General features: G+C 46.5%; 2 protein-coding genes across 2 annotated transcripts in view; one reads left to right on the top strand and one right to left on the bottom strand.

Annotated features, from left to right (window-relative positions):
• Positions 1 to 4,778, top strand: part of ATRX (ATRX, chromatin remodeler) — a 67,955-nt gene extending 63,177 nt beyond the window's left edge. Inside the window, exons 33-35 of the mRNA XM_026039125.1 lie at positions 845 to 940; positions 1,216 to 1,344; positions 2,147 to 4,778. Of these exons, the coding sequence (XP_025894910.1) occupies positions 845 to 940; positions 1,216 to 1,344; positions 2,147 to 2,425 (504 nt within the window). The 3' untranslated portion in view covers positions 2,426 to 4,778. The remainder of the gene's footprint in view (positions 1 to 844; positions 941 to 1,215; positions 1,345 to 2,146) is intronic.
• Positions 4,779 to 7,737: 2,959 nt separating this feature from the next.
• Positions 7,738 to 12,796, bottom strand: FGF16 (fibroblast growth factor 16). Its single transcript, XM_026039124.1, has 3 exons — positions 12,520 to 12,796; positions 8,736 to 8,839; positions 7,738 to 8,080 (listed from the first exon to the last, which is right to left on the bottom strand). The coding sequence occupies exons 1-3, from the start codon at positions 12,794 to 12,796 to the stop codon at positions 7,835 to 7,837; spliced, it is 627 nt and encodes a 208-aa protein (XP_025894909.1). The 3' UTR covers positions 7,738 to 7,834.
• Positions 12,797 to 21,422: the final 8,626 nt, after the last annotated feature.

The following is a 21,422-nucleotide window of genomic DNA, read 5'->3' as shown; positions in this document are numbered from 1 at the left end:
ACCCCCAGCAGATAATTTTTATGGTCTACCTATAGGTTTCTTCAACTGAAATTTAACCAGTATGCCTATGTTTTAAGAGCTGTACCTATGTAGTGTCTCAGGATTCAAGATTAACTGCATCCATTATGGTCATTGCTGCATCTAGCTTTCTGCTTCCATCTGCCTTCTCCCCAGGAAGGACTGGGAGAGAGGAAAGTGTCCTCAATTCCTCAGTTATCTCAGGTCAGGGTATGCTGTCTTGGCTGAAGTAGCTGCTGACGTTCTTTTCTAATACATTGCAAGGCTGTAAGTGGCACTAGCTGAAGCACGGTTGTCTTGGACCACCTATTAGTGTCTGGAGAGCAGTCTGTGTTACAGAAATGAAACACTAATAAGCAGACAAATGCATGGATCTTTTTTTACATTGAATATACCTTTTGAATAATAGACTGTATATTGTGCATATGCCAGCACTATGTTAAAATAGATTGTAGTAATATGAGCACAGAGAATGAGTTGAGGAGGTAATGTCATCAAAATCAGCACCACTGAAAAATTTTGTGACTGTGAAAGTGTAGCACACTTGGAGTGATCTGAAAACCCCTGGTTAATGAATACTTTTTTATAAATACTATCTACTGTAGAATTTGGGAGCTTTATGTATTCTTTTCAGTTACTTTATTCTCAGTTTCAAATGTGTGAAGTGAAATTCCATCTTGACACCCACATATGCTGTATTATGTCAACTAGGAGAAAAGGGTAATTAGGGTATAGACACCTCAGCTGAAGAAAGCTGTAGGAGGCTGGGGAACAAATGTGTGCTTTGCATCTGTGCTTTGTGTTAAATTTCCTGGTGTTTTCTCAGGACCTCATTAACCAAGGAAGAGAGAAAGTTGTGGAAGCAACCAACAATGTAACTGCAGCAAGAATTCAGCCCCTTGAAGACATCATTTCAACTATAGTGAGTAAAACAGATACTTGTGGGTTTAGACCAGGATATGGGAAACTGTTCAGCACTGTGAAGTGAAGGAATGATTACTGTGTATGCTCATTCAGCAAACTAGTTCTATTATTAACAAATAAAATTTCCAATTTGTGTTGGCCTTTTTCACCAGAGCTTGCTGTGACAATTAATGACATGTAGATGTAGGTAGAGCCTTGGTTGTAGCTTATCTCTTGATGCAATTCTGAACAAAATAGGAGTCTTCAATTATCGTTACTCTTTCGCATTTTCAGTGGAAAGAAAATGTGACACTTACAGAGAGCCAAGTGCAGGCCCTGGCCCTAAGCAGACAGGCAAGCCAGGAGCTTGACGTTAAGCGCCGAGAAGCCATCTATAACGATGTCCTTACTAAGCAACAGATGGTAAAGTATCTAAATTTTTTTTTTAGATGTGTTTGTCTTTGAATTATGTTGTTGAATTATTTATAAAATCAGGTGCATGCTTAGAGGTATAAATAGGTACTTACAGAATGCATGTTTCTTTGGGTCAAGTCTTTGCCAACATTGTAGTATATGGTGTAAAATGAAGAGGTGCTTACTTTTGCCATGTGCTGGATTTGATTGCTTAGTCTCATTGAGGGAAACCTAACTGGAAGTTCATTGCAAACAGTAGTCTCCGTTTTCTGTTCAGGTACTCTGTTTGAAGGTCATGTCCCTTGAAGAGAAATCTAATTCTCAGGACTCAACAAGTAGCTCACAGAACATGCCTCTTGCATGGTTTTATTAATAGGTTTTCTAGTTTAATTTTGCTAAAGTTCCCCAGATTATGCTGATTGGAATTGGTTTTCTCCTTGAAGTTGGGACTATGTCCATTTAGTGACAATCAACAGGCAGAACTTCTAAAGTGATGATGAATGGTACCCCTCCCCCAAAAAACATTAGACCTGGGCATACATTCACCATATAGTGCATGCTACAAAAGCAACTTACCTAAATGCTGTATACAATACAACAGGCAGGTCACTGAGACCTTAGCTCTAGATGGTGTTACTGAATATTTTCTACAGCGTTCAGCTCATGAATGCCATCACATTAGTGATGGTGATAACAATAGTGCTTTCTCCTCGGCCATGGTATCCCTAACAAATTGATTTTAGCCCTGAATTTGATACTGGCAGCGCTGAGACGGGCACGCGCTTTTAACAGCTCTGCTTTCCCTTCACAGTTAATCAGTTGTGTTCAGAGGATACTCATGAACAGACGACTTCAGCAGCAGTACAATCAGCAGCAACAGCAGCAAATGTCTTACCAGCAAGCAGCAATGAGTCATCTCATGATGCCAAAGCCTCCCAATTTAATCATGAATCCTTCCAACTACCAACAGATAGATATGAGAGGAATGTATCAGGCAGTTTCTGGTGGCATGCAGCCACCGCCGTTACAACGAGCACCACCCCCAATGCGAGGCAAAAATCCAGGGCCTTCCCAAGGGAAATCAATGTGATTTTGCACTAAAAGCTTAAAGGATTATTAAAATCGGAGAAAGAGCTTTTATTTTTTTAGGAATCAATGGCTTAACAGAACTCAACTGTAAAAAAAGAAAAAAAACAAAAAAAAAAAAGAAAAAAAAGGGTGGTAATAGTTTGGTTTGTCCCCTTAAATGCCATGATCCATATTAGTGTTTCAGCTTTGTTTAAGTAGGACATGATGTTTCCCTGTTGTCAGTGATGTTGCCTAGAATCTTCTTACATATGTTGAGTACAGGAGATAACAAGTTGTTTTCAGTGAAAACAAGTCCTCCCGTAACAGTAGCAGCTCCACAGGTTTCCTGTCTAAACTCCTATGCTTGCTTTTAGTAGCCATGAAGCTGTCATCTGATTTGAGAAGCTTAGGAAGGACTACAGATCTGTATGCTTCAGTAGACCATATGTGAATTGTAAACAGCTGAGTTCTTGATTAGAGTTGATTCCTCAAATTATGGAATACTTTTCTGCTTACCCATTTCTTGAAATTAGTGAGAATAGTATAAAAGAAATAGTCCAGTCTCCTTTTGACTGAGGTCTGGACTCTTGCTTATATCATCTATGCTGAATAAAACATAGGAACTGAAGATTCTTTTTGAAGCAGAATTGAGTGCAATATTCTTGAATACTACTGCTCTGAAACTTCTGAGTCATGCAGTTATATAGGAACTGTATATACAGCCTTAAATCATGACTTGGAGAAGATTATTCTTCTCCAGTCATCTGCCATTTTTTATTTTCAGTTTTATGTGACGGAATAACAACTGGTAATCTTAGAATTGGAGGTGTTTTTCCTTCACACACTAATTTACTCTATGCGGAGTTCGATACAAAGCACATTTCTGTTAACTCCTTAATGCTGGTGCTAGTGTCTTTTCCCATTGCCGGCAATGGGAGATGGGCCAAGAAATTTAAATTCCTGGTATTTGGGGGGTTAAAATAGTGATGGTGAGGGTCAAACCCTGTTTTATAAACAACTTTAAAATGGCAGAACCATTGCTGATTTAAAGTCGATGCAAAGAAAGTGCTGCGTAGCAACTTCCAGAGCTGCCAGATTTGTGAAATAACTTTTCCTCTATTAGATACGAGTTTTGATTATCATGCACTCTTCCCTGTCCCCCCTCCTTTGTGTGAGTACATGATTTACTATAAAAAGAGTTTGGTTTTGATTTCTTTATTTAGACCAGAGAGAAATTTCTGGTTTATTGTATATCATTAGCACTCTCTTTACCCACCTGTTTTTGTGCTTGTGAAGATCTAATTAAACACAAATAGGGCTTTTCTTTGAATAGTTTGGTTGATTCTTCAAAAAAAAAAAAAAAAAAAAAAAAGATTAGCATCTGGGGGTTAAATAAATGACAGGAACATTTGATGCAATGGTGACTTGAGTATAGAGGACAGCCAGAGAATTCTTCCCAAGTAAGTGGCCGGGGAGATTTTGCTGGACTCTTCCAACGTGCTGACATGAACAAAACTTGCTTGGTTTCTGCAGCCTTTTTTGCAGGAGTTTTGAGTTCTTGCCCTGGATGGACAAGTGTTTTGTTGCATCTAATGCAGATCTTCTGCGATACTTCATTTTATGATTGAAACTTGGTTTGTAATCTGAACAGAGTTTGTTTGATCTGTTGTAAAATCAGCTAACAAAGTTGCTGTCTTGGAGTCTTTGTTACAAGGTACCATAAAAGACCCTCAGTATGTTCTAGTGCTTTGCCAGCTCTGCAGTTAAATTTGTTAATTTTAGGGGAGGGGAGCAAAAAGATGTGTTCACACTATAGAAGAAATGAAAATAAGAGACTTTGAGACAAACACGTGAAGGCAAATGTACTCTGGGCAACTCTCACTGATATTCCTACGTGTCATGAATAAGAGAAATACCTTCTACCAAACCTGGGAATGTTCAATGGAGTTTTACAATAACTCAAAGACTTAAATGTGGAAGTTTTAGGCAACATTTAAAGGCACATTTTTTTCATTCTGGACAAACCTATGGATAACAGAAGACTAGTCCATAAGAAGAAATTGGAGATAAGCATTGAAATAAAACTTGGACCACTTTGCATACATGTTTCTCACTTGACATTTTAGCTGCATAACAATGTGCTTTGAGTATAACATCAAGCTTTAACAAATATTTAAAGACAGAACATACATCAGTAAGATAATAAAAGGCTCATTTTTATATTTGTTTTAGATGTTTTAACTAGTTGAAATGGCTTAAGATGACGAATAAAAATGTTGCTTGTAATACAATTTTGCCTGCTAAATTCTCCACATTTTGTAACCTGTTTATTCCTTTGGATGTAAAGCGTTTTTGCTTAGTATTGTGATATTGTATATGTTTTGTCCCAGTTGTATAGTAATGTTTCAGTCCATCAACCAGCTTTGGCTGCTGAAATCATACAGCTGTGAAGACTTGCCTTTGTTTCTATTAGATGGCTTTTCAGTTCTGTATTAAATATCTTAAGTACTATAGAAAAGGTGTCACCTCTTCCTATAAGGCTGTTTTGTAATATATATAAGGACTGGAAATGTGTTTTTAAAGAAAAAAAAAAAAGCATTCAAGTATGATGATATACTATCTGTGTTTTCACCATTCAAAGTGCTGTTTAGTAGTTGAAACTTAAACTATTTAATATCTCATTTAATAAAGTGACCAAAATACATCAGCGTGCCTTGTGCTACATTTGCAATGCAGTCTTGGCTCCATGTGAGTTGCTAAGTTAAGGCTGGTGGTTAAGCTCTAATTTTGTCCACAGTAAAATTCAGGTTTCTGGATTCAGTCCTTAGTTTAACTTAGTGAACATAGTTGTGGGACAGATTTTTAAACTTTATAAATTATCATCTTCTGCAGCCAACCCATATGTCAGAAATGATGAACAAAGAGGTCTGATCTATCATACAAGGATAAATTATCAAGTGAGGTGAAGTTGGTCTACTTGGCCAAACTTGACTAATCCACTCCATATTTTAAATTTTGTGTGTTTGTGCGTTGGTACTTTTTCCTTTCTTCATGGACAAAAAAAAAATCAGCCAAAAAGTGTGTAGGTTGGCATTCAGTGTTACCCTGTGCTTGTCCCTGGTATTTTCCCTTTCTGGCAGGTGTGGGACAGCGCTGTGGCCAAGGCTCCACAGGAGCTGGGCCTGCTCTGTGTGGTTCAGCTGGTCCCAAAATGAGTTGCCCCGGTGCCTGTGCTGTAGAGATCTTGTGTAGTGTGGAAGCAGTTGGAGCTCTTAAATGCCTGAATCAACTTAATTGTATTGGAAGGAAGAGGGGGAGCCTCTTTACATAGCGCTGTTTGCTGCTGGAAGAGCGGGATGCCCCTGGGCTCGGGGGACATCGTGGTACATCTTGGTGACAGGCAGTTGGCGCAGAATGAAGACAAGGTTGGGGTGCAGGGTTGGCTTTTTTCCTTTTCTTTAGAAGGGGGGTAGTTTGGTCCTTAGAAGCAGAACTCCTCTGTATGGGGTAAAGAAATTTATCAGTTCAGGCAAGAACGTGTTTTGGAATTGGATAAGTTTTCCATGCTTGTGGAAGACATTCCCTGGGTGGGGGGGGTCAGAGCAGTGCTGGTGCTGCAGCAGGGGCTGGGTAGGCTGAGGGCTGGGAGCGCTGCTGGAAACAACCCTGGCGTCGCCACTACGTGTGAGACAAGCCCTGAGACCCTCGAGCGCCTCCCAGCAAGGCCTCAGTCTCCTCCCTGAGGATGAGACGTTTCCTGGTGTGGAGCTGGCTGGTCGACTCCCAGCGCTGAGGGACACCAACGTCCTCAGCGCCCTCGGCCTCTCCTGCACCCTCAGTACCTCCCGCTGCTTCTCCCCACACCTGCCGCTCCGTAAAGCGTCCAGGATGGAGCCAGGGGCTGGATGGTGCCCTGCAGACGGACACTTGGAGCCGCAAGCTGGAGGATGACAATTTGGGCCATGCTGGGTGGCTGTGCGGCGCATCCTGTAAGGCTCCGGCAGTACGTCTCTGCGCTCCATCCCACACACCAGGCCTGTATTTGCCTCAGCGGTGGTTCCTGGCAGCCTCAGCGGTGGTTCCTGGCAGCCTCTGGGGCTCATCACCCTGTGCTGAGGGTGAGGAGACGCATTGGGGGACATCCCCCCTGTCCTGTCACAGCTGTAGACTCTGGCTGCCCAGTGCTGCGGAAGGCCCGTGGATGGATGGACATCACCCCTCTCCAGAAGCTGCCCCTGGAGTCAGGTCCTTTGCCCGGTGCCACCCAGGAGATGCAGGTGTCTCACAGCAAATATCTTCCTTTCTAGCAGATCCATGCACAGCTTTTCCTTGGAGCAGGGCTGCCAATGCAGCAGTGATCACACAAAATGGTGACGGTCACCTCCACCCCAGGGCTGGTCCAGGTGCCTCAGCCAGTGATGTCCCTGTATGGAGCCTCTCATTCGCAACTCGACTGACACAGTCTCCTGCCGCAGACCCGGAGCTGCTCTTCCTCGCAGGGGCTGGTCTCAACAGGACTTTCAGCAGCTCCATCCAGGACTTCACCCTTTGCAAGGACCATGTTCAGAGGGCCGAGGCAGAGGGAGCTTCGTGCCCATCCCTGGGAGCGCAGGGACCCTGCAGCAGCGGCTCCATGACAAGGAGACACCAGGACTAGGCCAAGATGGCCCTTGTGCTGCAGCCACCCAACTAACCATGGCCCGTTGTGGCAGCGGGACCAGCAGTTTGTGGAAAAGCACAGACTTTGGATATGTCTCATGAAAGAGGAGGCTACTGACCTGGCCAACGAGGATTTGGAGAAAAAAAGTAAGTAATTTTTTTTTTTAATTATTCCTAATGTGGGTTAGTGATGTAGAAAAGCTTCCCTCTTCACCCCTCAGAACAAGCCTGTATTTCTATGTATTTTGTGGATGCTGTTTGAAACCTTTTGTAGGGCTCTTAACCATCCTGTGAGCAGGGAAGCTGTGTCAATGGCTGGAGGACACCAAAAAAACCAGGGCTAGCAAGAGATCTACAATATAAAGACAATTTTATTGCCAAATAAGCTCTTAAAACTCTTCTCTCTCCTATTTCAGTAGGACCTTATTCTCCCCGGTGAAAATCCGCTCATAGCATCTCTCATTAAAAATAAAATTATTTTGAAATAAATAAATATATAAAATAAATACCATATACATTTTATAAATAGCTTTGTCCTTATGCACAGTATCCACGCTTCCAGGCATCCTCAGACCATTTCCACCCCGGCAGCGGGAAGGGACAAGGCACAACCTGCATGTCCCGGGCACCCGTCCACAGCACAGGGCCAGTGCTGGGGCCATCTCCTTAGGGACCAGGAGGGCTTCTCCGTCTCAGGTGGCCATCAGGGTGATCCATCCATAGGGATCCAGCCATGGGGATCCTCGCGCCACCCCGTGTGGCCATCTGGGCATCACCTGTAGTGGAAGAGGTCTCTGTAGGCAGCGGGCGTTTTTGCAGGGTCCACAGGCCTGGGCAAGAAGTGGGTGAACTTCTGGTGCCGCTTAGTCCGGTAGCCCTCGCGGGGCGAGCCGTCCTTGTTGAGGGCCACGTAGTAGTGGCGCTCCGAGTCGGCGTGCTTGTAGAGCGTCGAGGCGTACGTGTTGTACCAGTTCTCCTCAAACTGCTCCCGGAAGACGCACTCCCGCGTGAGCTTCTTCTGCGGCCAGCACCGGCAGGGGCAAAACATGCAGGCATCAGAGGAAGGACGCACCGAGAACGGCCTCCCTGGCACAAGGTCCCCCTTGTTTCACCCACCAGGCTTGCAAAAAGCCTCGCCAAGCACCCGCCCGCCCCTGTGCAGGGCCCACGGAGGCTTCTTTTGCTGTTAGTAATAACTACTTAGAATGCCACCTATTCTGAGGTCTTTGGAAACTACTGAGCTGGCTGCTTTGCTGCAGCCTCCTGCTTCTCCCATGACTGCAATGAGGATAGGGGGGGATGCATGAAGTGTTTTGGGAGTCCCTGCAGCCCCTCATGTCCCCAGTTTACCCTAATGGCTGGTCTAGGAGCTGCCAGATGTAGCCAGCACCCAGATTGTGCAGAACTGGCACGGGTCAAAATAACTGTCTTGCAGCTAGACAGCTATTTAGGCTCAGCTAGAGCCTCTGAGGCTAATAGGAAACGTGAGAACGCTTTAGGCTCAAACCCTACTATCCCAGTGCAGTTTAAGATCTGTATTTTTGTTTTATGGAATCCTGGTGATCTTATTTTTCAGTCATAGTGCTTATCTGTAATGCAGGCATTCTCCCCACACACATATGTATATAGCAGATCTACCCAACGTTGCAGTCGCCGCAGAAGCTGGGACTTACCGACCCGTAGAGCTCGCCTCGCTCGTTCATGCCCAGGTAGAGCCCCGAGTCAACCCCACGGATGCTCACGAGCCCCACAGCCAGGCTGATGAACTCCAGGATCCCTGAAAGGCAAAAGGGATGCGGTCACAGGGAGACAACGTGGGCAGTGCTCACTTGGGTGACTTCCCCATGAGGAATCAGCTTTCCTGAGGGGAAAAGTTAATTATCACCAAAAAGAACAGCTGTAGAAATCTGTGCCTGGTTCCCTCCTAAGTGTTTTAGTTTTTCCCAGCTCACTCCAGGTTTTGGGGCTTTCTTTTGCCTGCCACATCTCTGCCTTAGGTGCTAATGCAGCTCAGCCAGGAGCCCACAGATGGGCACAAAATCCAGAGGCTTGGAGCGAGTGGGGGCTACGGACAGTGCTGCCGAAGTTCCCCCAGCTGGAGAAGCCCAGCGGTGCCCTCAGGACAGCCCGTGCTCCCCGACACAGTGGCCTGTATTGGAGCTGCAAAGCCCAAAGGACATGGAAGCTTCTCTAACAGCCTGTGCTTTCATCAGGAGGCTCCTCCAGTGGAATCCTGAAGCCTAGACTTCTCCGGAGCCTTAAGTCTTGCCTTGCTTTTCACCTGCGTGCACTTTAGTTTCTCTCCATCTGAAGGGTAGAAACGATGGTAGACTCAACTTCTGGGTAATGCCTGACCAGGGGGGAGCAGAGCTGGACCATAGCTAGGGAGAGGGGAAGAACTGCAGGGACAAGGAGCAGCGGTACCCACAACTGGACATTCTCGGGCAGAAGACACAGGGGAAGTCTGTGGTGACTTTGGCGAACAGCAGATCCATCTCCCTAAAGGTACAAATACAGTCCTCAGCAGCAGTGCTTAAAAGCAGATGCTCCTTTTCCCCCTTGGGAAGCACGAGATACTGGAAGCTGCTCCTGGTGGCTGCAGGGCATCTGGGGACAGCCCAGCCCGGCGTCTTCTGCTCCTCGCTGGGTTCTGCAAACAGCCCTTTGCCAAGGAGGGTCATGGCCAGCCCCTCCAATGACGTCCCCGGGGACGCTCTCCTTGCCTGGTCTGAGCAGCCCTTCGGACACGCACAGCCTGCAGGATTGTGTTGAAACAGGGTCAAGAGGCACCCGAACCCCTGAACCCCCAGAACCAGGGGACAGGGCCAAGGCTGATGATCCTGCCCTTACATCTCTGCAGCTGCTGGAGACCTGCACTTCATACATCTGCTCCTCTGACCCACAGAGTGGCTGCTGGGGCCAGCAGGCAGATTTTCTACCCCATTGCAGCCGTGTTTTGGGGGTAGAACACCTTTATTTAATCGCTTTCCCTTCTAGGACTTGCCTCTTTTTGATTATCCATTCTGTTGGCTTTTTTGAGCCTTTCTAGACAGTATTTGGAAAGATTTGATTAAGACTCTCGGAGCAGCACACGGTGCCCCAGGGGCAATGCAGCCGGGTGCACCTGTCTCCCAACCGCAGGCGCGAGACGGGGTCCAGAAGCAACGTCAGGTGTCGTATTAATGTCTGCAAACCCAAAGCTTCGGCTAAAAACCTCAGCAACTGTTCAGTAACAGGTGCAGTGGAGCCCGAACGTCAAAGTCTGCAGGAAACCTTTCTCTGGAGGTTTCATTAGCTGCTCTGGGAGGCTCGGTTACACATCTGTTAGCAGATTTGTACCACAGAAGAGCTTTACTTGCTCCCTTTAATAGTCCCCAGGTCTTTTTTCCCCCACCTCTTCACTCACATTTAAGAGCAGCACTGCTGGGATCATTTGTTTCACGCTGGTGTAAGACAGACACATGGCAGAAAAGAAGCAATTCCTCCCATCGAGGATTCTCCGGTGACTTTATCTCTCAGGAGGATCCTTCTGGCCAGGGTGCTAATGCCAGTCCGACCCTCCTTGTATTTCTCCCATACACCAAACCGAGCAGGAATCAACACGCTTTGGAAAAGCTTTTTCCCCTCATGGTTGCTTAGCTAGAGCTGCTGGTGCAAGAATGAGCTGCCTTCCCGGGTCCTGGAGGGCTTCGCCAAAGCTTGAGCTGAGTCCTCCCTAGGAGAAATAAGACGCAGTCTGTCCTTCTTGTGCAAATCTGTTTTTCTCCGTATTGAGTGTCACATTCCAGAAGGCAGGTGCAGTTTGGGAAGGCTCCAGTGCCGACGTTGCCATGACCACGCAGACCTTCAGGCGCAGCGCTGCCGCTGCCTCCTCTTCGCCCACGGGCAGACCCCTCCAGAGGTCCCTCGCAGAAGCCTCAGGCCGCGCTCTCGGGACCTGGTCGCTCTGCATCACCCCAGCTCCAGCTCCTTACTTTCCTCCCTGGAAGGCTGAGATGTCCCGTGCATCTTGCAGCTCCTGGGACGYCCGTGCGCGGCGTGGTGTTTGAACAGGGGCCCTGAGGAACCTCCTCTCCATGTCTCTCACTGTGACTTCCCGCCTCCTTCAAGCGGCACAGCCKGCTCATTCCTGGAGCAAGGCACCGCAGCACGCAAAGGCTGGGAATGCCTCGGTACGCGACACCCTAACACAAACCATACCCGCAGCATTGCTCCCCGAGTGCTCCTGGCTACTGGACGCAGATGGGGAGCGCTCGGTGCCAGCGTTTGCTGCTCCGTCGCGCCGAGCCGCGCTCCAACTCCATCYGCACGTGAGGATTCCAGCCCGAGGCCCCGGGCTTTGTCCCGCAATTACAACAAATAACTATTTATTTTACGCTACCTCTGGGAAAACCCTGAGGCAGAAAACTATAATATTTTATATCTGAAGTCTGGTCTAGTTTACGTAGCTGGATGCTGACTGCTAAAACACTTAGGGAATGCTAATGTTTCCATTTATTGAATGCGCCGTGAGACTTAACGCTTAACCAGGCAAAATTCATGAAAAGCCTTAGTCTGTCTAGTGCRTGTTTCCAAAGATTTAGTCCGTTTAATGCATATTTCCAAAGTTTGCTTGGAAATACATCCATTTTACTTCATCTTTAAAAAGAAAGGGAGAAACACAACTGAGATAAGTRCTGCCATTTGAAAACCCTTGTTTGCACCAAGATACAGGGATTAGAGCTGACAGAAACACTACGTGGCAGATCCAACTGAAGAAAACACGGATGCAGCGGCTTGGATTTCAGTTTCCCACACTGGAGGAACCCACCGTGCTGCGCAGCCCCAAAGGGAGGAGACCTGGGTCTTTCGGGAGGTTCCCCGGGGCTCGCGCTGCCTGCAGGGCTGGGGTTTCTGGTTGCTTTTGGCAGGGACGTGTTGCACATGCACACACACACACGGTGCTTGCAGAAAGCACGCGACACAGACAGGGATTTTCCCCCCAATGTCTCATGGGCAGCGCAGTCCCGGTGCGCCGGCGAGAGCCGCCTGCAGGCGGCCGGGGGCGGCGGGGCTGCCGGGCGGGCCGGGCTCCCTCCCGGCCGCGGGGCGCGTCGCTCGCGGCACCTGCCCCGCGATCCCGGCCCCGTTCGGCCGCGTCCCCGCGCCCGCTCCGTCCCGGCGGGGTGAAGCCGCGGGGGGAATCCCGCCTCTCGCGCCGGCTCCGCTGCCCCGCGCGGGCTCCCGCAGCCCCCGGCGCGGCCGCGCAAGGCGCGCGGGAGCCCCGCAAGAAAGTCACGAATTTATTTATTATTTTTCCCTCCTGGCGCCCTCCTTTTCTCTGCAAAGAGTCGATCCGCGCTGCGTCCCGCTGCACCTGCCGGCGGCCGGGGAGGAAAGTGCAGGGAGAAGAGGAAAAAAATATAAAAAGAAGAAGAGCGGTAGAAGAGACAAGAAGGCGAGCGCAGCGGCGCTTACCGAAGCGGCTGTGGTCGTGTCGGGTGCCGTGCACGGTGCCGTTGGGGAAGATCTCGAGGTGGAAGCCGGTGCGGCAGTACAGCTGCCGGCGGCGCAGGATGCCCTTGAGGTGCGCGAAGTCGGTGGGCGAGCCGCGCTGCAGGCGGCCCTCGATCTGCCCCAGGCGCTCGGCCAGGAAGCCGGGCGAGTCGGCGGGCAGCGGCAGGGCGGGCAGCGGCGGCGCCGCGCCGTGCGCCTCGGCCTCGAGCGCCGCCAGCAAGCCGCCCGCCTCGGCCATGGGCCCTCAGAGGCGGCGCGGCCGCCGCCAGGCGCGCATGGCTGCATGCGGCCCGCCCGCCCGCGCCCGCTATATACGCGCGCGCCGGCCCCGCGCCGCCGCCGAGCGGGCATTTAAATGCAGGCCACACCTCGCTGGCATCCCCGCCGCCGTCTGACGGAGAGGTGGCGGTTTTCCCCCTCCCCTCCTCACACATACATATATATATTGAAAAGCTTCATTCCCTCTTCATTATAAAAGATAATAAAAAGCTGCGCGTCGCGGCGAGGCGCCCGTGCAGCCGCGCGGGGCCAGGAACCTGTTTCCTCCCCCCCCCCCCCCCCCCACACACACACACATATAGAGCCCCTCATGTCCCCTGGCAACAGCGCAGTGCCGAGGACGGGCGCTTAAAGAGCATTTGATTATTTATTCATTTATTTTGTATATGTATATATAGATCCAGGCGCCGCGGGTTTCGCCGCGCGGTTCCCGGCCGCGTGAGGAGGGGGACGCGGGGGCCGCCCCGCACCTTTCCCCGCTGCGGGCAGGTGCTTCCGCGCCCCGTCTGAGGAACAGCGGCTGCCGCGCGGGGACGGCGGGACGGAGGCTGGCATGGGGGAACGGGGGGAGAGGAGGCGGCTGGGGCGAAATACTAAGGAGAAAAAGCGGAATATCGGTGAAAGGGGCGCGCGGCCCGGCCCGGCAGGCGGCGCTGCCGCTCGCGCCGCGCGGCCCGCGGCGCCTCCCCTGCCCCCCCATGGCGGGTCTCCCTCCCCACACGGAGCTGTCGCCTCAGCGAGGGCTCCCTCGTGCCCTTCCTCCCTCATAGAGGGCCTTGAGCTGGTCCCTCCTCGTGGTGTCCTTCCCCAGCGCAGCTCCCCTGGGCAGGTCTCCCTCATGGTGTCCCTCCCCAGGGGACACCTACCTGCAGCCACTCTGTCCCCCCAGGAGCTCTGGCCTAGGAGCGGGGCAAGAAGGCCCTGGCAAAGCCGCTGCTGGCTGAGGGGTCATGGACAAGAGGCTGCAGGCTGGTCTGGTGCTCCAGGGCAGGGGATGGTGATGACGGTGGTGGTCATGACGGTCATCATGGTGGCCCTTGTCACCACCCCAGCTGTGAGTGAAGAGTACTCATCAAGGAGCCAAGGACTGGGGTTTTAATACACACACTGCTTCCTCCAGGCCATAAAATCGGCACAAGTGTTTCAGGTGGCTGTTGAGGGCATCAGGTGCTGCTAGTTGAGTTCAATCTGCTAATGAGGTCTTTAGTTCTCTCGTAGCTACAAGAAAGGGTGGGGGTGGTTGGTGTAGCTGTGCTATGCTTAAGATTAGAGGTGTRCAGTGTTTTCTAGTATTTCACCTTCCCCAAAGAACTGTTGTCTTCAYCACAGGATGAACCTGGATCTGAGGTGCCTTCTGCTTGTGCCCTTATCATGCTCTGGTTCTGTTATCATCTTCTCAAATCCACATCCAAGTAAGTGCTTGGAGCMACTCTGAGGAAGAGCAGCAAGAGGTAATGAGGTTTAGATGCATTATGGCAAAATCTGAGATAATGCAAAAAGCATATCCCCCTATGCTTAACTAATATATAACAAAAGCAGAGAAATTCCTTGTCCATGCTGACATTCCTCATGATAACAGCCAGTGTTTGAAGTGTGCCTGCTGCCATGCATTGTGCTCAGGAGTGGGGCTCATCCTCACGCATTGTCTTGCTGAGGCAGGATGCAGAATAGGTAGCTTCCTCTTGTCTTTATTTTTTACTTCTGGCTTTTTAATTTCCTAGGTTAGTTATGTTTTTACTAATTTGAGGAAACAAAAATGTAGAGAATTGTTTCCTTTAATGTTTGAAAGGAAAAGAATAAAAGTATGCATTTTAAATACCATTAAAGCTAGACTAAGTCCTTCAAAAGAAGAAACCYGTTTAGCTACTTTTCTGTGTGTTAAAGAGAATACAATTCCATAATCACTAATTTCTTTAAAAGAGTAAATGTGCACAATTTGTGTCATTCCCATATAYTCTAGGAGTTTGTATGTGTTTAGCAAGAGAGTAAAAATCTAATGGCATTTATTTGCTATGCAATTATTATTTATAGAGCCATGTTTCATATCTTGCCTACTAGCTATAAAGTCAAAGGAAGAGCAAAACTGGAGTCAAATCAGTAAATTAATTAGAAAAGAGTAAGATGGACAAATGCAATGAGCACATCTAGATACTGCACATCCTCTGCCCAAGGCAATTCCATTTGATAAAGAAAAGATCAAGGTGGATCTTTCTGCCAGAAAGATTTCTCCTGGAAGGGGACATGGACAGAGGCAGCAGGATTCGAGTCCAAATACAGAGGTACATATGCATTTTGTATTAAGTTAATAGGTGGTGGCAGAATGAAAGTTAGACTCTGAGGATCAAGCTGCCCACTTGCCTCTCTGAATCTTTGCATCAGATACATAAATAGGTTATATGATTTTCAGAAACCCACCTGCCCCAGGTACTATATGTTTCAACGTGAAACACAGACCTGCAGGCTTTGTTAATACCAATATGGATTAATAACTAGGAGGAGGAATCCTTCAGACTCATGACACCATAGCAGGAGACATTTCTCATATCTGAGACATCTCTGTAGTCCTTAAGGGAACAAACTATGTACGAGCTTGTACAAATGCTTGTCAGTTTTGTTGACTGTCAGGTACTCAATCCTGCTTCAGTTCTCTCCCATTTCTTCCTAGCTGTAAGGCTGGAAGAGGGAGAGAAGCAAGAAGAATATCCTGATTAAAAATCTCTTCTGTGCTTTTTTCTTTTCTTTTTTAAACCGTGCTTTGGAAAACAATTAAGAAGAGAGTGGTAAGTAACCTGTTAGAGCAGACTTCTCACCTGATTCCTGGGCTCAGAGCTGCTAAGGGGCAGTTAGCAGTTAGTCAATTCCTTCTGTGTTTTCACTGCTGAAGAGGAGGAGGAGGCCATTAGATTTGTGAGTTTGCACTTGGGATGCTAGAGCCTGCAAGGCGCAAAATCTTTAAGGTCTTTTTCACTCCCTTGCTTTCAAGGCTAACCGTGATTCCAAGTTTCATCTTAGACCTAAAGCAAGACTGAAAGTTTTAATCTGTGCTCTAAAGCACCTGTTCTGTGTATGATATTCAATAAACTTATTTTACAGTTAGTTCAGTTTTGCTGCAGCTTTTTAATCTAAGAAGCCCTCACTCACCTGGATGTGAGTCTGTGTGTAGCTCACAGCTAGAAAGAGTGAGTTCTTTTTAACTGGCTTTGTCTCTAGTGCTGTATTGCAGTTAGGTAATAAAAAGGATGCTAAAATCATAACTCATCTGTTGAAAGGAAAGACTCAGACCATACCCTGGGGAAACGCAAAACTCAATTCTAGTCCTGCTCAAAGGAAAAATGTCGTCCTTTATTATGTTATTCTTATAAGCATGTGTCTTTTAATTATTTCAGTCTTTTATGGAATTATCCCATATATGCTTATGTCTGTGTCAGTTAGTATGGGTCATAATATAAAAATGAATCAGAGCAAAGGCCTGTCTAGCTCCATATCCTGCTTCTGATAATGGCTAATAACTTGTGTATGGAAAGGGTATAGCAAACAGGACAAGTATAGAGTGATACTTCCTTTGATAAACCCTCCYGGCTTTCAGTGGTTTTTGGTTTGGGGGCCTTCCTGAGCTGGAGGCTGCAGCTGTATCATTGTTTTTGATACTTCTTGACGGACCTTTCTTTCACATAAAATCATCTAATCATTTTTTGAAACCCACTTGTGTTCTTGGCTGCCACAACATCCCGTGGCAATGAGTTCGACAACACCGTTAGGTATTGTGTGAAAATGAATTTCCTCTTGTTTGCTTTTAAATCTGCTTGCTGCCTGCCAGTTGGAGCTGGTGCCCTGTTTTTCGTGTTAAGGCTACTACTGAATAATCATTACTGTTTACTTTTCCGTGCTGTAACAGCTCGTCTAGGTCTTCATTGTTATTCTTCTTGTTTGCCAGGTTGAAAAGCTCTGATTTGCTTATGTTTTCCCAGTGCTTATTTGTCCAAAGTCTGTCACACAGCTTGGTACTGCCCTTGTTCTTGCCCTTGCTGTAGCTTTCTCTTTCCCCATTTGTTGGAACTGTGCTCAGTAGTGAAGAGACAGACACGTGGTGAATTTACACTGAGAGATAACAGCATGGAATATGGAATTCTGTAGAATATGGAATAGCAGTGATCACATCCCAAACCCTGTTTAGAGTTCATCAGAGTGCTCCTTACTCACTTATGTTGAACAGCTATTTCTCTTGGTTATTAACTTTTCAGGGATTATTATGTCAGCTTTTTTTCTTACATTCTTCTTACAGCAAAGCTCACTTATGAGCCAGGTTTCCTACAATAGGTAATAGCTTGGCAGTTTCCCATGAGATACCTGTGGGAATTATCAGTTAACCCACATGCCAGTTTGTTGTTTTCTTCTGTGCTGCTGCTTCGGATTTGTTCTCCCTACAAAAGGCTCTAGTTTTCTATATTAACCATAGATACAAAGATTTGCTGAGGGTTCCTGCTATCACCTGGTCACATGAGAGCATTCTAGTTAAATACTTCAGTCAATTCTTGGTCCTGTGAACTGCTGAGGTTGAGACACAGATTTACACATTGGAACAGAGAGTTCTCCATTTTTCTGTGGTCAGGTGGCTTTGGGATTTTCTGGCCCAATAGGTGAACTCTTCTGTCTGTCACTTTGAGGATAAAGATACTTGTTCTCTTCCCAGAGAACTAGAACCAAAATGTGTTGGTGTGTGGGTAGAGCTAGAAAGTCTAAGCTGGAAGTTATTCTGGAAATGGATGGATGGATAGTATTATTATTGGATAATGTAAGATAAAGAACAGAGGAATAAAAAAAAAAAGAGAAGAAAAAAAGGCTATTCCTGATTATGCTTAAAAAATCACAGTTGTGGCACTTCTGATTATACCGAAGCTTTTGGGCTTACCTCTGCCTATGAATAATATTACTCAAGTTCAGTTGTATAGTACTGGGCTACGTGTTCTTAAGAAGACACATGCTAAAGAAAATATTTAAAATACCCTTATTTGCTAATTATTCAGTAAGTTTTGTTTTTCTGCGTATACATTCTCTATTCCATTCCATATTCTGTGTAAAATACAATATTATGCTTGTATTAAAAAAAAGGCAGCCAGGTGCTTTCTGAACTTGAGTAGATGAATATTTAATTATATGAGACTTATACAATCAACTATCCCACAAATTGTGTTGACTCATGACCTTATTTTTGCAAAGTAACTATTTTTGTAAAACATATTTTGGGGAGTTCTACAAGCAGCCAAAGGACAGGAGATGCTCAACAGGGAGCTCAGTCCTGTTTGTATCTGATTGACTCRCACTGAAATGTGCGTAACCCTCATCAAGTTGAGATATGTTTATTTTCAGGATGGTTACTTGAGGGTTTTTCTGTAAAAGGAGTCTAGTTAAGATTTGTCCAGAGAAACTAGGAGTTAATAGAATCCAGTTTCTGTCACATTGATCTCATAAATTCAGCATATAGTAATTACAGTTCTCATACATTGTTATGCGAGATCTCAACATGTTTATTTTAGCACGTCCTTTGCTATGTTTGGTATTGCATTGCTGCGGCCTTTCTGCAGATGGGAACATGTAGGAATGCAAGGTAGGTGATTTGTTCAAGGACGTGAGAATGTCTTCAGTCCACTGACATCTTCCTAGCACTGTTAGCTTTGCCTTGGTCAGAGGAGTTACCTGGATTGTGCTGCTATCAACCCCGGAGGCTGTGTCCTATAAGAACTTTGTCCTAAGGAGGTGCAGGGACATTGTGCTAAGGATGTGGCGAGCTGAGACCAGACCTCGGAAGTCTGGGTTGTCAGAACTTTGCTTAATAGCACAGCGTGTTTATGACCTTGAAGGAATTAGAGAAGAAAGGAGAGGAGCATCTTCTCATACAATAGTCTAGAAATGYTGGGAAATCCTTTTGCTGAGGTTTTCTGAGAGGTTAGAAACTGCTTACCTATTTTCCTTAGCAATAAATGTGTCAAAATGTAAAAATTAAAATAGCCTTTTTAGAAACTGGGAAGTAACAGTGCATTAAATGCTAGCAAGGTCTTGCTGATGRTGGGGCTGTTCTTTTATTCTGAATCTCTCAGAGAAAAGATAATCAAAAGCAAAAATGAATATAATATTTTTTCTGCCTCTTTCTTTACAAATAAATAAAAACCTTAGAGCCAAGCTGGCCAAGAACAGAGTGGCTACCAACTGGAATAGCTCTGCATAGGCTTGATAGAAGGAAATGATAGGTCTTGAGTATAGGGCTACCTCACAGGAAGATTGTAATGAAATCCAGTCAGCTTCAAGAGAAAAACAAAACCTATTGATTTTATTCCAAGGGAAGAAAGAGMGAAAGAACAGATGCATGGAATCCTCTGTCCACTCGTTGCAATTTGCAGTGCTGACTTAGGCGCAGATAACGGCTCAGCTTGCTTCCATTCTTGTCCTTCCTTCTGTAGAAATGCCCTGGTTTGCACACCAAAATTCATTCTGGGGTGGTGGAGAGAAGGGGGAACAAGGACCTCACACAAGAACTGACCTAAACGCTGAGGAGGTTTGTATAATCTAATTTACAATAAAATGGTATTTACCGTGTTATCAGACAAAGCTTAGCAGTGTTAASTTAAACAGCATATAATGTGATTAGTGGGGGAGTTGTGCCCGTGACATCACACACATTCTCTGAACTCTAGCGGTGGGCAGATAATGTCTCAGGCACTTATTTTCTTGGGACATGTTTTTTAAAAAGGAAGAAGAATCCTCTGTAAAGGTTTGTGGAGGGATTTGCACACTCTGGACAAGGTGTGTGTGCCATGAGCCACGGTGAAGCTGATGGCTCTAGAGCAGAGCTCCATCTGCAAAGTGGTTCAAGAGGCCTTTGGGAACCGCTGGGGAGCTGCAAGTCCTGTTTTTGACTTGGGTTTTGACCGCTAAATCCTTCCTTGCCCCTAGTTACTCCCTTCCTAAGGGTGAGAAGGAGGAAACGCAGTCAGGCGCATCTGCAGTGCCCTGCGAGGAGCTGTGTACAGATGGAAACCACTGGCATTCTGCTCATTATGCAGAGCAAATACAGCTAGACCACAAAGTGCTTTGCTGTAGATAAGAGCAAGCAATTTCACAGTTAATAATGGCCCATTCATAGAAAATTGTCTTTATCTTTCTTTCTCTTTGAGGCATGTAAAACGGTATTAACAACTTTGACTAGACTAATTAATCAGGTAAGCGATACAAATCACAGTTACAGGCTGACATCAAAGACAGTCTAGCCTGTATTTATTTTAAAACATACCTTAGTTTAAAAGAGCCCTTGGTAAGGGACCTGAATCAAGCAAAGCTCCCCTTCTACCTTAGAATTATGTAGTGTGTGTGAAAGGGCAGGTTCTGGAGTAATCCTGTTAAAGGAAAGCATATTACTCCCCATATCCACGAGTGACAATGAGCTCGGGATCCAGCCCATATTATCAGCCCATGTGTGATMATGTTTAATACAGGCACAAAGGTTGCATAAACCTTCTTTCTGTCGTGGTGTGAAGGCAGTGTAAATTGTTTAGCCCTCATGTGGAGATGGGCTAGATAATATTCCTGTTTGAAGCGATGCATAGGATGAATACAGGCTAGACTTAAGTTCAGGTGGGAGCTGCAGATGTGGAGAATGAGATGGGGCCCATGAACAGAGCTGAAAATGCTTGAAGAAAAGCAAGGAGCAAGTGCTATTGGAAACCATGGCTCATGCACTGCCTGCTCTGTATTGCATGGCAAAATCCACAGCAACGGTGGATACACATCTTTTATCACAACAAACAGTCCTTTGTCCGGGCCGCAACGCTGTGAATGTTTATGGCGTTAGCATGGATTTGGTGAGAAATGCAAACATTAATTGAATTTGACTGCGGCAGGATGCCATCAGGAAAAAATCTCTGCCCTTCAGAGAGAGGAAGCCAAACTTTTGTCTCTGTGGCTGATGAATTGGGAGCAAGGGCCAAGTGCAATATGCCCCAAACGCAGCAGAGCACCAGCCGGTTTGATCAGGCATGTGGGATGTACTAAGAACAACAGCAAAGGGAAGCRAAGCCTGCAGGTAGTCACCTTCTAAATAATCAAGGCTGACAGTTTTACTACAGTAGCACAGTTTAACACTTTGTAGGTATGTGCTACATCATGGGTGCTGCTTGAATTAAATTGTCTTGGAGCATTACACAGCTTATTTAGAGGAGAGTTTTTATTTCGGGCATTTTTACATTTCTTAATATCTTTTTTCCTGCTTGTTATAGTCATTACAAATGGAATATCTTATTGTTGCAGACGGTACTGCCAATGGATGACTCTGAATGATGTACCAGAAGGACATTTTAAATGACCTACAGTAAACCTGCAAAGGACTGGGCATCCCAGGCATATTCTGAAACACAGAACATTTCCAGGAATGAGTGTTTCTGACACCTGTTATTAGAACCGTGTACAAATAGTTACGCGGTAGCTGGGCGAGCAGAGAAGCTGTGTGAAGACAGCACTTGGTATCCTGAGCCTCGACAGACAGAGTGTGTGTTAGGGACACACTGTTACTGTGGTGAGACATCCTGTCCCGTGCC

This window comes from Nothoprocta perdicaria, unplaced genomic scaffold (assembly GCF_003342845.1).
Source record: "Nothoprocta perdicaria isolate Ctin4 unplaced genomic scaffold, notPer1 scaffold_22, whole genome shotgun sequence".
Lineage (NCBI taxonomy): Eukaryota > Metazoa > Chordata > Aves > Tinamiformes > Tinamidae > Nothoprocta > Nothoprocta perdicaria.
The sequence above is the reverse complement of the archived record's forward strand: the minus strand, read 5'-3'. Positions and strand labels throughout refer to the sequence as shown.

Coding starts and splice junctions, on each gene's coding strand:
- FGF16 (XM_026039124.1), bottom strand. CDS start 12,796: ATGGCCGAGGCGGGCGGCTTGCTGGCGGCGCTCGAGGCCGAGGCGCAC. Junction 8,840..12,519: donor ACACGACCACAGCCGCTTCG/GTAAGCGCCGCT, acceptor TTTGCCTTTCAG/GGATCCTGGAGTTCATCAGC. Junction 8,081..8,735: donor GAGGCGAGCTCTACGGGTCG/GTAAGTCCCAGC, acceptor TGCTGGCCGCAG/AAGAAGCTCACGCGGGAGTG.